This window comes from Amblyomma americanum, chromosome 1 (assembly GCF_052857255.1).
Source record: "Amblyomma americanum isolate KBUSLIRL-KWMA chromosome 1, ASM5285725v1, whole genome shotgun sequence".
Classification (NCBI taxonomy): Eukaryota; Metazoa; Arthropoda; class Arachnida; order Ixodida; family Ixodidae; genus Amblyomma; species Amblyomma americanum.
The window spans coordinates 109,184,855-109,201,464 of NC_135497.1; the positions used below are offsets into that span (position 1 = coordinate 109,184,855).

At 41.6% G+C, this 16,610-nt stretch overlaps 1 protein-coding gene across 2 annotated transcripts in view; it reads right to left on the reverse strand.

Moving 5' to 3' along the window:
- LOC144113439 (alanine--tRNA ligase, cytoplasmic-like) overlaps positions 1–16,610 on the reverse strand; it is a 48,037-nt gene that overhangs the window by 4,176 nt on the left and 27,251 nt on the right. For both annotated transcript variants that reach the window (XM_077646514.1, XM_077646515.1), the window contains exons 14-20: positions 13,098–13,235; positions 9,826–9,966; positions 8,811–8,887; positions 3,120–3,309; positions 2,890–2,943; positions 2,533–2,655; positions 2,265–2,453 (exon numbers count right to left, since the gene is read on the reverse strand). In XM_077646514.1, coding sequence (XP_077502640.1) covers positions 2,265–2,453; positions 2,533–2,655; positions 2,890–2,943; positions 3,120–3,309; positions 8,811–8,887; positions 9,826–9,966; positions 13,098–13,235 — 912 coding nt within the window. The remainder of the gene's footprint in view (positions 1–2,264; positions 2,454–2,532; positions 2,656–2,889; positions 2,944–3,119; positions 3,310–8,810; positions 8,888–9,825; positions 9,967–13,097; positions 13,236–16,610) is intronic.

Here is a 16,610-nt window from a genome sequence, read left to right on the forward strand (position 1 = left end):
CATGAAACTGCATGCACCAATGTAAAAAAAATACTAAATTTGCAAAAAGTGTGTTTTGAGTCAAAAATACTTGTTAATTTCACCCTGAGGTGGTCCAAGTAAAAATACAAACAATAACGGGTCACATAGAACGGTTTATTGCCTTTCATTTCTGAAACTTTTATCGAAGTAATTTTTGTTTAAAGAGAGAAAAGAATTTTTGAAGTTGAGCTCTCGGGTCGCAAGCTGTGTTGTTTCTTAACGCCTCTTCACTGCAGAACACAGCACCTGGCATGGCACGACACTTATGGCCAGATAACTTCGTTTGCTGTCGTTCGCTGTCGTGCATTTTTAGGGCTGGAGCTAAAGAAGATATCACGTGACATTCGGCGGATGGTATGCAATAAACGAGATTGTTTTCGCTTTCGAAGTTCGAACAAACCCGCTTTGGTGCGGGGTGGCCAAGAGAAGAAAAAAAAAAGGCATTAAGCGTGCTGTCTCGCATGGACCATGAGGAGGGCTGACCAGCTGGCATGGCAGGCGTATCACAAGTGCTTTATATCCAAATAAGGTCACGGAGAGCGGTCGCCTCGAAGCACATGCACGTGAAGGTGCGAAGTGCACACCGCTGCGGCGAGTAACGCGACATGCTCTGGCAGTAAACGCGGCCCGTTCGCGCATAGGTGTGTCGCTCGCATGAATGTGCTTCACCAGCATAGTGGCTTGTCTACAGTTGTCGCTGGAGTATTAATGCAGAAATTGCACTGATTAAACCAAATACAACAAACACATCACATTGGAAACAACTGGGCATGAGCCTCTGACGGCCACAAGGGTCAGGTACCATGTGGTGCGGTTGCGTCGCGGATTGTTTGAACACCGGATCGTTCTGGTCATTTCCAGATCGGTGTCTCACAAGCTCTTATGCTGGTGATTATGTCTGTCATGGCGCCAACAACAATGACTGACTGCGACAGAACCACACTGAACAACTAGCTCACTTGGGCATGTGCCGCCCCAGCAACGTTAAGAAAATCTTTTCCCGCGAATACCTGTCTGACTACTCAACGTTCACATGCTTGCCTGCAGTGCAAACCTCACTTAAGAGCTAGAACTATAGATTTCGTTTGGCTACAGTGTCAGCAGTATCGTGCTCTGCGGCGAAGAGACGTTAAGAGACGACGCAACTTGCGGCCTGAGAGCTCAATTTCAAAAATTCTTTCCTCGCTTTAAACAAAAATTACTTAGATAAAAGTTTCAGAAATGAAAAGCAATAAACCGTTCTATGTAACCCGTTGTTTTTTGTATTTTTACTTGGACCACCTCAGGGTGAAATTAACGAGTGTTTTTGACTCAAAACACACTTTTTGCAAATTTAGTATTTTTTTTTTACATTGGTGAATGCAGTTTCATCCGCTGTAACATTTATTATAGGTACTAGACATTCAGGGGAACAAAATGGCTGTTTCCGAATTTCCGAGAGCAAGTTGATATTTAAAACAAAAAACGACAAAAATGATATTTTCATAATTTTATCGATTTTCAAAAAATCTTTATGCCATGTAAAGCTGCATCCTCCGAATTATATCGAAAGGCAGAATCTGTGCAAATGTCAATGAAAAAATTTTTGAAGTGTTTTCTAAAAATTTGAACTCGTTATTCATTATTGAGCACTGCCTGGTTTCTCGCCTTTTCTAAATATTCAAACTGCCCTCACCTCACGAATAAATTTTTTTGGGCAAAATTGTTTCAGGCTTTCATTACGCACATTACGGTAAGTTTCCATGAATTTTTCTGAACAAATTGGGGATGGTCGAGCGCAACGTCTGGGACGTTTGGCATGGAATGACCCTTATATTTTGATTCATTTTCAATGTTTTTTGCTTTTATTCTACTTTATTTATTTTAGTTTTGATCACGTCATTTGATTGGTAGGTGAGGTGAACACTTCCTGCCAACGGACACTGCCTACGGACACTCATGAGGCAAGTAAGGCTTTCGCCTTAATAAAGCAGGTAAAGGAAAGCGGGGGTAGACGCATACATGGGTTTAGATGTTCGTGGAATCCAAAAAGCACTTCAAGGAACCGAAGGGTTCGATGGAACCCAGTTCAAGAACCCCCCATGGCTTAGGCACTAGAAGAGTGCAATTATTCGTGCAAATGCCTGTTTGATGCTACAAGCAGCAGAATTTCTTTTCTGCCACAGCTTGCCACAATTGCCACAGCCTGCCACAACTGCCACACTTCCTTCACTCCAAATGACAAAGTGCTACGGTTGTCGTACCTGCGGAACAGCGCAGTCTATCCGAAGTTCGTCAGGATGAGTGTAAACTGCAACAAAGTATGGCTTAGGTTTGCATTTCTTGAATGCCAACTTAGATACAAGGTTTCCATCAGCACAAAAGTCAAGGCAGGAGACAACGAAGCTTGAACTCTCCCAAATTTCCAAGGCTTCATTCAAATGAGCCAATACCTGGAAGAGGTGTTTAAAACATATCTATTAACTCAAGCCAGCAATGAAATAATAACACACAGCAGACTATAAAACATACCCTTGCTTCTCCAAAACTCCGATTGTACTTTCGGATGATGCTGTCTATACAGCGTTCCATCTTCAGAAGCTCTGACTCGGATTTCCTCTGAAGCAGCAGAGAAATTTCACGTGCAGCTGCAATCTGGTTCAATGTAACAAGCAGCCAGAAAAAAAATTAATACAATTCTTGAAGACATGCACCCAATGTAATATTGTGTCCACAAGCGTAAGAAGAAATCTGGTACCCTCAATGCTATTCTGTTTTTGATGAACACAAGAAATACAAAAATAAAACGGACATTTATTCTTTTGCTTATTGCATTGAAGCATATTGGACAACACTTAATTTAAGAAAAATGGCCTATGAAAGGCTTACCTTTCGGATTGAAGTCAGCTTTCTCTTGCAGGCTGCCATTCTTATGTAGTTATCCTGGAACAAAAAGCATAAACAGAGATCACATGCTGCCTGCAGCCCACCAAAAGCCAAATGAGCAGTGATCTGAATAGGTGGTTTTATGCATTCTTACAAAGCAGTTAAATGCAGACACATATGCTCTATCTTTGAGGTAACATGACAAAAGAAATGATCTTCTGAAAAGTACCTACCAAAGGTATATGGGCCAAAGTGTCAATCTCTTCAGCAAGCTCATGCATTTGCCTCTGGATACTCTCATCCTGGGAACGCACAGCAACAGCCAAGGGCCCAGCCACAGCACAGACAGACCTTACCATGGTGCCCATAGACTGGTGCGATGTCACCACAATATCGCCAAGGTCAGACAAGGATGAGACGTGCCTTTAAGCAACATGAAAGACCACATTTAAAATCCACAATGCAGAGAGTGAGCACTGCTTTCATATGGCCAAAGCCTCATTCCATACGGTCAACGACACAGAGTTTGTGACAGATACAGCAAAATACAACAGTAATAGGAAAAAATTTAGAACTTCTTCCTTGTGACATAAAACCTACTATATAAAAGGTGAAAAATGTGAACTTATACGGGCACTCATATGAAGCAAGTTGCACTGTTGACTGTGTAATTAAGGACTGCAAAATAATTAACCAGATAGGAACATAATCATTTTCCAGTTGATACATTATCCCTCACATAAGGCCCACAACTAGTTGACAAAACGGCTGGCTGTCTGGTCATGGTGCACAAACCTCACAATATACAGCTGGCTGTTTCTTGTTGCATGTGCCTCATATAGCTTTGCAACTACTGAACATTGTTGGCCATACTGTTTCTAGCTGAAATCTGAATCTGGCTGACGCAAACAGTGCACACTCACAGACAAAAGTTTGCAGCATACGGATTCACAGGAAAAAAAATTATTTCTGTGTTGCCACGGTCGGCAGTCAGCTAAATGTTGATTGAGCACCTCCGTCTCCTCATGATTCGAGGCTTCTCAATAGACTGCTTTTGCAGGCACCACATAAATGAATTTTTTTACAACTCAAATCTCGCAAACTTTTGTCCATGACTAGTATATGTGTCTTTTATGACCCGATTATTTGCAATATAGCATAGTAATTTAAACTGACATGTGAGGTCATTCCTTTGCGTTACTGACTTCCAACGTTTTTAGATTCCATCTTTTAATTCCTGCTGTTCCACTTGTAATTCTGGAAAACCTCATTGCAAACATTAACCCACTCTTCATTCAGTACACAAAATTTTCATATCACAACACTTTTTTCTTGTGCCCCTGCTAACTCAAAACTTGACTCTGGTGATGACAGCTTTTCTAAAAAAGGCTTACACACTCAGCCAAGCATGGCCACAGAGCCAAACAGAGCTGGAAGTATATGTAATGATCTTGTACTATCCTCTAGTCTCCACTCCTTGTACTATCATCTAGTCTTGTACTATCCTCTAGTCTCCACTATCCATAGCCTCCACTTAATAACCTGGGTCCTACTAAATACTTTGTTACGATTAATAACTTGATCGCTATCTAATTTCTTGTGAGTTATGGGAAAAAGAAGGCAAGGGACATCAATACTACTTAAACCATATTATATGGTTTCACCACATAGACTTTTTCGCCAGTACCCTTCATCAACAGGGGGGATGCGTAGATGTTCTGTGCATAATACTTCTTCATGTATACCCACCCACCACATGTAAGCATAAGAAATGGTCTAGATCAGAACTGCTTTGTGATGGCCAGTCTTTTCTCGCTTGGGGCATTATAAAGGTCTCCCCATGCAGAAATCAGCCTTTTCTCAAATATCCACAGCATCCTTCAGGACCACTCGAAGTGTTCTTCCAATGATGTGTTGGCAGGCAAATCTAATTCAGCTCATATTGATTGGAACAGCGTGATATTTAGAGGGAAGTGCAATCATTCCAATGTACTCATTGATATAGCATTTTTCCATAATCTTAGGCACTTTGTTATCACACAAAACACTCCTTACGTAAGACTGCACTTCACTGCTGAACTTAGGCTTTATTTCGGAGCCCCTGGAGTGCCTCAGTGTGTCTGCCAGCGTAACAGAGGGAGTGCCTGACCACAAGCTTGTAGTGTACGATTTGGTCACCACCTCACAGCCCACTGAAAACTGAAAAGCAAAGCAAAGCAATTTTTTTACCCTCCGCAGTGGATCAGCGCTAGTCTACTGAGCTGGAGTACCCAGGTTCGAACCCGACCGCAGCGGCCGCATTTCGATGGAGGCGAAATGTAAAAAAGCTTCCCTAAGCTGTGCGATGAACACATGAAATACAAAAATAAAACGGACATTTATTCTGTTGCTTATTGCATCCATCGAAATTATTCCGGAGACCTCCACTATGGCACTTCTTTCTTCCTTTCTTCTTTCACTCCCATCTTCATCCCTTCCTTTACAGCATGGTGAGACAGTAACTGCGTCATTTCCTTTCCTCAAAACAATTTTGGGATTAGAATCAGGCAAGCGATGTCAATATTCTGCGTTATTTAGCAATGTCATTTGACAAATTTTCACAGTTATGAAAGCAGCATAATGGTGCAACAACAGATGATATGGGCTTTCTGCAAAGAAACAGTTCATACGTGCATTAAAAAGTTAATTTCCCTGCAGAAAAAGAAAATAAAGAAGCACAATCCATGGGTAACATACAAAATACTCTACCTTAAACACAAGGCAGCAGATTAAGAAAAACAAAAGGTAAGCAATGGCATTAGTGCCGGCACACTTCGCACTTGTCTACACACCAGGATAAAATGTGCAGGATTTCATTTATTTTTTTAACATAACAATGCACTTTCCTGAAAAGACAACCCTAGAAAATTCTGGGCACATCTATCAAAGAAAAAAGAGCCACTGATTACCAACAGGCACAATAACAACATAGTTAAGAACAGCATAGCTGACAACAGCAAGAAAATAGCGAACATGCCCAATGCCATTTTTTCGTGTGCCTTCACCACCAACAATGCCCGGTTGCCAGTGGAAGGCATATCTGACTGCTCACTTCGGCTGGACACTATGTCATGCGGGCATGACAATATACCCAACAGTTTTATCCTGAAATACACAAAACAATAATAAAAATTCTGTGCATCATTTTCAATTTCAGCCTTTTCACCAGCGTTGTGACCAGAGATGAGAAAATAACCAGAGTAATGCTAATTCATAAGATTGGCAGTTTACTAAGCGGACAAAACTATAGACCAGTCTCATTACTGTACTCCTGTAGCAAAGTTCTTGAACCCTTCCACAATCACTCATCAGCAGAGGTGTGAGAATACTGAAATTTTCTAATACTACTCAAATATGAAAATGGAGAAAAAATTCCTTGCAATGTTGAATACTTGTGCAGCATGGAAAAAATTTCAGAAAAAGATAGACAAGGAAACATTGTTGCCCTTACTTTTTCAAAATGGTTCACGGTCTTTGCAACTGAAATTATACTGATTCAGCACCGTACAAAAATATGACATGCACAGAAATGTACAATGCCTTATCATAATACAGCACAACAGAATGCAACCTATGATGCGGTCATGCAAAACTACTAACAAAATGTACTTAATGAATTGACGTGACTAGCAATTAAAAATAATATATGACAGGTGTAAGACTGGCCTTCGGCTTTGGAATCTTCAGAGGCTGGCGCTTAACAAAGAAGACGAAGAGAAGCGCTGAACGCTCCGTCCCTCGTGCGTGCTCTGGACTGACTGCTGCCTCTTGTCTGTGTCTGGGCTGTACCGCTGGTTGTTTGCGACGCAGTGCTTTGGAAGACATTCCTTATTACACAGGTAGTAAAAACCCCATTATTCGGACTTTAAAAGACTTCTTGAAATTCCTCAATTATCTGCAGGTTGCATTATTAAATACCACTACCCTCCAGCAATAAAAAAAAAACTGCCAAAAATGTGAAAATGTGGTGAAGTCTTGTGGAAGGTTCCATCACACAAACAGCGAAAAAGCCCACAAGGACGTGCAATTCTGGCGAGCTAGAAGAACAACGCAGACATAAGAACAAGGAATGCACACAGGCATTGGAACAGCGAGAAGAATGACTAGCAATGCACCAGTCGGTGTTTGAAAGCAGTGTGCAGCTGAGTTTGGATGGCTCGCAAACACGTAGCCTATAGCCACCGTTGCTGTGGCTTGGCGGTGGAGCTCAGAAACCCAAGCTGCGCAGCCAGGCTATTTTCCTATCGTCGTTACACCCGCCTTTACGCGCACATCAGAGGTGCACGGGTTACAATGCACCGTGCAATACGCAACATATTCATTTGATCGCTTACCATGCCGGTGACACTTCGATTCAGGCTCCCTTCGGGAGCCCCATACGAAATGTCGCAAGTGGGCTTTTCCACACGCCATAATTGACCAAAACGCAGTGGCGGAGCTCACGCTTTCACAGTTGCGAAGGTGACAGGATGAGCGGTGCGAGTGATGGGTGTGGGTGTTAAGTATACGTCACTCATTATGGAAGGATCAAACAAGCAAAAATAACCACACGCTTTCATGCTGTGATTGTTCAAAGTGGGTAGTCAGCCACCTTGTTCTGATCACATGTAATATGTAGGAAAGCCAACTTGCAGAATTCCGCACAAGGTCCGAGCCTATTAGTTGGTTTATGGGAGTTCAACGTTCCAAAGCGACTCAGGCTATGAGAGACACCGTAGTGAAGGTCTCCGGAAATTTCGACCACTTGGGGTTGGTTCTTTAACGTGCACTGACATCGCACAGTACACGAGCCTCTAGAATTTCGCCTCCATCGAAATTCGACCACCACGACCGGGATCGAACCTGCGTCTTTCAGGCCAGCAGCCGAGCGCCGTAACCACTCAGCCACCGCGGCGCCGAGCCTATTAGTGTACGAATGTGGCTTGTCCACGCAATAAATGATGACGAAAGCGAAATGGATGCCTTTGTACTGTTTTCCTGGCACTTTCAACTCTATCTTCAGATAATTTGCGAAGACACTAAGGTTTTGCCACAATCAGATTTATGAAAGTCAGCTCGGTATTCAATTACTGCTGAATAGTTGCGAATTTTGAATTACCTCAAACATCAATTTCTTGAATAGATATGAACCGAACAATGAACACATTCGATTCGTATTCAAAATTTTGAATATTCGCACACCCCTACTTATCTGCCTTCCTGAGAACAATCAACTCTTGCATATAATTGACATGCTAGCAAATATAATATATGAATCTGGGATGCCGATTTGACATTTTTCGACTTCACGAAAGCTTTCGCTGGGTTCACGGTTTATGGGGGTTTAACGTGCCAAAGCGACTCAGGCTATGATGGACACCGTAGTGAAGGGCTCCGGAAATTTCGACCACCTGGGGTTCTTTAATGCGCACTGACATCGCATAGTACATGAGCCTCTAGAATCTCGCCTCCATCAAAATTTGACCACCGCGGCCGGCATTGAACCAGTGTCTTTCGGGTCAGCAGCCAAGCACCATAACCACCAAGCCACCGCAGCGGCTGGCGAAAGCTTAGAATCTGGTGTCACATTATAAGTTGGTATACAAGCTAATCTATGTTCTAAAAAATGGTAGAACAGTGCAATGGCTTGACTCCTGTTTAACCAATTGCACCCAGTTTGTAACAATTAACAGACACAAGCCACAAAATGTGCATGCTCTCTCCAGAGTCCCATAAGGCTCTGTTACTGAGCACCCCTTTACTTAGCATTTGTTCACACCTAGATGCCAGCGATATCTGCGTACAATGCCATTTCTCTGAAGACAGCATGTTGTTTCAGACCACATTAGAACTCACTCAGATACTAGGTTAGACACACCTCATAGCTATTATTGAACTGAACTTACGTTCCACAACAGAGCTCTTGAGAAAAGAGATCTCCTCCATTTCCAATGCTTATAACAGTAACTGTACTGGGATAAGTCTGGATTGAATAGGATTGGGAAGAAAAAAGGCACATGTATATAGATAACAACTGCCATGAACATGATCTGCAACTGCTGTCATCATTCTACGGTATGCACTGCAGTAACTTAAATATGTCGTAATTATTCTATATTAAACTGAAAATAGCATATTGCTCCCATTTACCAAATTAAATTAAATTCAGAATAAATATAAGAAACATAATTTTTCAACCCTATATAGTACTATAGTGGATAGAATCAGACTAACATTAATAGAAGCCCTTATATAAAATCCTTCTTATTGTGCTCAGTACAAGCTCTGCATACAACCTCTACACAGTGGTCTAGCACAGTGGTGTAGCAAGAAATATTACATTGCTGATGCCGCAACAGGCTAAAATTTGCCCATTCCATAGGACGAGGAGTTGGTCGCACTTCGAGAAGAGGGTGGGGAGAGGGGGGGGACTTCAGCTTCATAGAAAGAAAAACTGTAGGGGACACTTAAGCCCTTCCTTAAGGATATGACGTGATAGCGTTAAAGGGAAAATGCCCATATATGCTGAACTGGTCATTCTCTACTTAACATTCATAGACACCTGGGAGTCCTCATACCCCTCCTGGTACAGTGGTGCAGTGTTTAAGCGATACTCCACTGCCTTGCCATGGCAGCTGCTACCACGGTGGGGCTCACGAGACCCAGGTTGCTCTTACCAAGTAACCTCTCGTGAAAAATCATTAACTGCCACTTGGGTCCACGCAGAGGGTCCATGCAGAGCTTTCAAATTTGGCTCGAATGCCCGCAAAGACCACTTCTACAGATCTGTTGCACTAGAAAATGCCCATCGAAATCATTTCAGGGCCCCTTTAAAGCTACTGCATTAAGATAATATACAACAACTAAAGTTATGATTAAAGCACAGAAACTTGGAAGTGTGCAAGCAATGTGTAGCCATACCTCATTTGGAACTTTCACTAGCTTCGGAAGAGCCAATGCATCTGCTTGCAGCATAACTGTTCTAGTAACAGTGCAACCATCTTGAATCATTTCCCGGCAGATATCCTGAACCTCTGCAATCTGTTCATTTGTCAAATTTTTCTGAAAAAATATTATGCAGAGAGATCAAATGCACAAAAGCAACCAAACTATAGCAAATGGCATATATTTTACTGCATATAAAAAAAGCCAAACTTAAAATACTAATGCATTCCCAATTGTGAACTATTGGCTCACAAGTGGGAATGCATTAGTTCACAATTGGCAACGAGGTGCTGGAAGTGGTAAAGTACTTAGGGCAGGTAGTGACAGCTAATCCGGATCATGAGAGGGAAATAACTAGAAGGATAAGAATGGGGTGGAGCGCATATGGCAGGTTCTCTCAGATCGTGAATAGCAGATTATCAATATCCCTCAAGAGAAAAGTGTACAACAGCTGTATCTTACCGGTACTCACCAACAGGGCAGAAACGTGGAGGCTAACGAAAAGGGTTCAGCTGAAGTAAAGGACAGCACAGCGAGCCAAGGAAAGGAAAATGATAGGTGTAACATTAAGAGACCGGAAGCGGGCAGAGTGGGTGAGGCAACAAACGCGTGTAAATGACATCCTAGTCGAAATCAAGAGGAAGAAATGGGCTTGGGCAGGGCATGAAATGCGAAGGCAAGATAACCGCTGGTCCTTAAAAGTAACGGAGTGGATCCCAAGAGAAGGCAAGCGTAGCAGGGGGCGACAGAAGGTTAGGTGGGCGGATGAGATTAGGAAGTTTGTAGGCATAGGGTGGGCGCAGCTGGCAAAGGACAGGGTTAATTGGAGAGACATGGGAGAGGCCTTTGCCCTGCAGTGGGTGTAGTCAGGCTGCTGCTGCTGCTGATGATGATGATGGTGGTGGTGCATTCCCAATTACAGCCTCTCACCGAAATGGCTGTCACACTTGTAACAATAAAGACCACAGCCTGGGGAGTATGACTTCTTTTTATTTTCCTATCTTAACCTTGCGGTCACCGAAATATACAATGGCCAGACAGCACACCTGCAGTCTTTTTCAATTAAATTAACACAGTCAAGACATGATTAACTAGTTAAGAATAATGAAGGCACTCTAAATCTCCAGTGAATAAAACTTTCCTTCAGCTGAAAGTACTTTGTGGTTGTAGCCTGTATTTGTCGTCCTGCAATAGCGGCATCCACTGCAAGGCCTGGGTGGCACTGTCTTCATACGCAAAATAGAAACGTAGCTGCCACTTAAACAGCAGTTTCTAATTGCTCCTTGACACCTTTGTGATTGTAGATTCAGCTGTTATCTCACCAATAGCGTTGTTAAAGCAATGCCTAGCATCACCTAAATAACAACTCTGCTTACAGAGCTGTTTTAATGTAAAAATGGTATTTGACTGCTCAGGGCCCGTGCACTGGTGAACACAAAAAGCAAGCCACCAGTTAGTCACAAAGAATTCTTACATTACATGCAAACAGCTTTGTGAATTCATCCACTGATTAACTCACACTATGCAAAGATATAATAGAATTGTACAATCAAGTGCAGTCAAATATATTTGACACTTTCCCCTTCTCAACAGGGCCCTTTTAGTCCTTCTTGCAATTTGATACCTTCGGCATTCCACTATAGTCACATGCAACTTAAGAATGAAGCGGCAAATGCCCCTCAAAGGAAGCTGCCCATCAATGCAATCCACCAAATGTCATAACATGGCAGTTAATCCGGTTAATCCGTTAGTGTCACACTACCTAGTGCAAGGAGTTTGACCACGATGCCAGGACAATTGGCCGATGCCATTGGTCGGAGGGCTTCTTTTGAGGAGCACTTGCCACTCTGTTCTAGAGTTATCCCACTATCACGGTCATGGTCAGGCTAAATATATTATTATTATTTGATGCCAAATTAATACAAGTCAGCTGTGTGGATAATATTGCAACATTCAACGTGCATCATGATGATGATGATGATGCTACGCAGTTAAAATTCCAAGTTGACAGAAGTAACCCACAGCGGAAATCGGCAAATGTGCCAGTGGACACCTCTGGTGATTTTACACATTCTTTGTACACATTTATTAAAATTATTTACCAAGAATTTTATGAAAAAATAGCTCTGCACAAGGAAGCATGCAACATTAAAAAACTTCAAAAAACAAAAGCACTTGAATTCTCAATATCTATTGGTAACAATGCACCGCCACGAACAAAAGTTAACATTATGTGGATTCACAGAATTTAAAAGCCAGGAAGCATGAAAGGACGTAATGCTCTATCCACTGGAATGAATAGCAGCTGACTGCATAGTACGGCAACACAGAAGAGCACATATTTTTCTGCTAACCTGCATCCCATAACCTTTTGTCAACAACTTTCCCTATAGTCAGATACAGCTTAAGTCTGCAGTGAAGCTCCGCCCACATTCAGGACCGCCGTACAGAATTCCTCTATGACAAAAAAGTAGACCGTTGTTAAAACTTTTTCTTCTTGCCAGAACCAGAAGCTAATCGCAAGAAAAAAAATTATAACCTCTTGAATTATGACACCTGGATTATGACACCTGATTTCGTTTACTGTTGTGATCGGCTAGCGAAGAAATACAGGATGCTGCGGACCGCGGCCCAGTGTTAACAACTGCTGTGCTGTTTTTTTAAGTTGTATCCTACTATAAGCATCAGCCACTATTCAACACAAATGCATTGAATATCACTCCTATATTAAGAAAGACTGACCACAAATAACCCTGAGAGTTAAGCTAGTTAGAGGCAAATCGTGATTAAAAATTTCATACAGCATCAAAAAATAAGCGATCACAGAATAATGAACCTAAACATACACATATACACACACCAGTATTAGTGTGTATTCTTAGCTAAATCAGCATCATAGCTAGATGTTTACACATCTATGAATCTATGAATATAAAGTACATCTTTGTACAAAAGTAGGCGAAATATGTATAAAAAATACCACTAACCCTGTTTGTGAAATTTAGCAAATCAGCTGTTCTCTTCGCAACAGCAGTGCACAGAGATGCGAGTACACCTTAAGCCCTAATTGTCACAATGGTTATTACAAGCCAGCATATCACAGGAAGCGCTGCTTACTGAAGCATGATGGCAACTAACGCAACTTACAGTGCACAAGCGAAAAGCATGTACAATATTGAAAACTGCTCCAGACTTCACGTTAAACCACCCAAGTAAAACTATGCTGACAGAAAATTAAAAAGGCTCACCTCAGCCATGAAGTCAAACCGCAAGTGGTCGCTATCAACCAATGATGACCTCTGTTCAGTAGAACCAAGCACCATTCTTAGCGCAGCATTCAAGCAGTGTGTAGCAGTGTGATGCATCATGCACCTAGTCCGGTGTTGCTAAAAAAAGTAATGTGAAAAAATATAAATAGAAAAGAATATAACTCAAAAAAGCCCCTGAAGTTACTCTAAGGATCAGAAGTGTGCAAGCATTAAGCAGAAACAAAAATTACGTTAACCTTTATACTGATAACTTGTCAGCTAATACACCTCAAAAGCAAGCAGTTATTTAAGAAGCTAAAAAGGAGCACTTTGATAGTGAAGTTACAGCACCAACAGTGCTCTTGAGTCTCTTGAGCGACACTTCCAATCATGTAAAAACTGACTTGAGATGAAAAACAGAAGCACTGCACATACAGAAACATGGCATCAACTGTTGACAGATTTCAAAACGTGAGGCAGTTAGCACTAAAGAACTACTATTGACCTTGGAGTGCAGAAGACTGCCCCTAGGAAAATTCGACGATGACACTCCTCACTACACTCACTATCAGTCCCAAGGCATTCCTCATAATCAACAACAATGCATTTCAGGGTCTATTTAACCCTGTAATGCCCAGGAATGGAAAATGTCAGATAAAAGTCATGGACATTAAATTTAGCAAACTTTGATGATTTCTGTATGTCTAAGGACAATAAAACTCCCCAAAAATGTGCAAGCACGTATCTGTGTGGAGCAAAATTAAAAACTGTTTCATTCCTTCTAATTCAATGTTACAACCACAGAAATTTTGGCTGTTTTGATTTTGGGTTAGCCTTTGCATGAATTTATCGTTCAGCAAACCTTCCGCATCTCTGGCAGCTGACAGTTATAACATTCTTGGATAAATATGTCGCAAAAGATATTTTCTGCAATTATGTTAGCAATTCATGTAATTCTGTGAACTGAAATGAAAGACATTCACATTTATGTGGGGCTTTACAGGTTTAAGCTGAACAACCGATTAACAGTGTTTTGTCATTTTTGTATAAAAGAGACAACTGCTTTTATCTCCAACTTAGACAAGTAGTATCTGCACAGTAAAGAGTATTGTAGCATCTGTAAAGCAGATAAGGTGATGCTGCAGTTTATTTTCAACACTTGAGCTATAACAAAAATGAAGATGCTCAATATGCTGCAGATAGAGCAATAGGTCCATTGCTAGCAGAGTTGCACTATACTATGCATAGAGAGTTTACTGGAAATGGTGGAACGTTTTAGAGTGTTACTCAGGTGTGCCTGGCCCATAAAGACCATGTGAGCCAGGTAGTGGCCCCCCTTGAGAATGGGTCATCTGTAGCCATGCGATACAGGAAGACATGGGAGTGGAAGATCTTGGTAAGGCTGCCGTACAACTACTGTGGTCTTTGATGGCAAAATATCTCGTACCCAAGTACAAATTAAATAGCCAGACACAACTGTGCAACTTCATTTTGCCCTCCTTGGACAACAAAGATGAGAATTGTCCTAACAGAATCCCACAAATAAATACAAATGCCAGATGTCAGTGTCAATACAGGAGTTTGAAACTAAATTTTCGCATGCCACGAAATTTGGATTCCACGGTGAATATTTTGCTGCACTTGGAGAAAGTGCATATTTCCAGTGTCTCTGCTTAACTGTGCTCTGAGAAGTGAAGCTACTAAAATAGGCTCTAGTTAAAATTTTGCTTTTCATTAGCCGATGGAAAAAATGCCGGAGTGAGTGCACAAGAAAGTAAGCAAAGCAAAACTTGCAAATTTTGAATAAACTTGACCTTCAGTGGGATAAGCCCCAATAGTACACCTTTTTCACAAGATGTGGTGCCCTCTGGAGAGTGGCGAAAATTCATCTGCTATGGGCTGAAATAAATATGCACGTGGGAGACGGAGGCGCGATCTGGTTCCACGAGGAGCCAGCTGCACCTGTGAGGTGGCAAGTATGTGCGCTTTACAGCTGCCGCCATCTGTTGCATGCACCTGTTACTAACATGAACTGCGCGTGCACAGTAGGAGCAGGCGGTTTCATTTGCAACCAGTGGAGCTGGAGGAGAAGAGACGCCATGTGCAGAGCTGGCTTGTGAAAAAGGCGCATTTTCATCAACCAAGCTAACTCCACCACAAGATTACTGCCTCTCCAACTGATTTCCAATTAGCTCTCCACTGCACCAGCTGCAGCCACCCTATTGCACCCAATTTCCCAACCTCACTACTCAACCTGATTCTCTACCACTCCCAAAAACATTTCTTTGGCTTGGTATTCACTCTGTTACCTTAATGGGCCACCAGTTATCTGTTCCACTGACTACAATGTATTACCATCAGGCCAATCTCATTGGTGATTTTGGCATCATGGTATGTGACAAGCACATTACGTTTGTTCACATTCACATTTTGTATTCTTATAAATTCCTTAATCAAATGAGAGACTGCCCATACTTTTATGTTAAAATAATTAAAAAATCATAATCTGAACGATGAAGCCGTCGGATAAAAATATTTAGTGCAGCATGATTGCTAACTTAGAAAAGCAGAACTATAAAACATATTTCCACTTTTGACGTCAGTAGGGGTGTGCAAACATTACTATCTGATTCAATCTGCACCACACTTTTACTATTCGAAGTATACAAACCTCTTAAACATTCAGAAATTATGAAATTTCCTGTTAATGCAGCCAAATGTCGTGGAGTTCATTTCATTATTTATTCAACATACCTTACAGGGCCCAGAAGGGCATTGAGTAAGGGGGGCAAAATAATGGATTAAGTACGATAGGAACAATGTGTTAAATACAACACGCAGTACAAGGCAAAAAAGTAAAAGCAATTATACTTATACAGGGCAAATCATAAAGACAAGGCACACATCGCTGCGAGCAACAAAAAAGTGCACAGAAGATAGCAAGAATGCTTCGCATGTGCCGAATACATATCTAAAGAAAAAGCAGTAGCCATAATAAAAATGCGAATTATTGAAACAGCACAAGAAAGCTAAACATAATACATTAGCAGCGAGGAGAAAAAGAACTTATGGGACACAACAACATATAAAAAGACACCATGTCGTTAAAGAAGATGTTTGTGCAGCTGGTCTTGGAATGGTTGGTGGTAGCAGATAGATGCGATACTGTCGGGAAGATCATTCCAAAGAACAATGGCAAACGGAAGTGCAGAAGAATTGAAGGCTTGGGTTCTTCCGTATATGCGTCTAATGCTATACTGATTATGTAGGCGGCGTGACATGCGTGAAGGCTCTTCAAGGGGCAGAGAAGATGGCCTGGTGCTGTGTCGATATTTATGAAGTAAGCATAAAAGAGCGATGGAGTGACGAATATCTAATGGTTCGAGGGAGATATCAAGTTTGACCTTAGTGATTCTGAAATGGCGATTGTAATTTTGTGTGATGAAACGAGCGGCTCTATTTTGTATGGCTTCAACCATGTTGATAAGGTAGTTTTGATAAGTGACACTCACT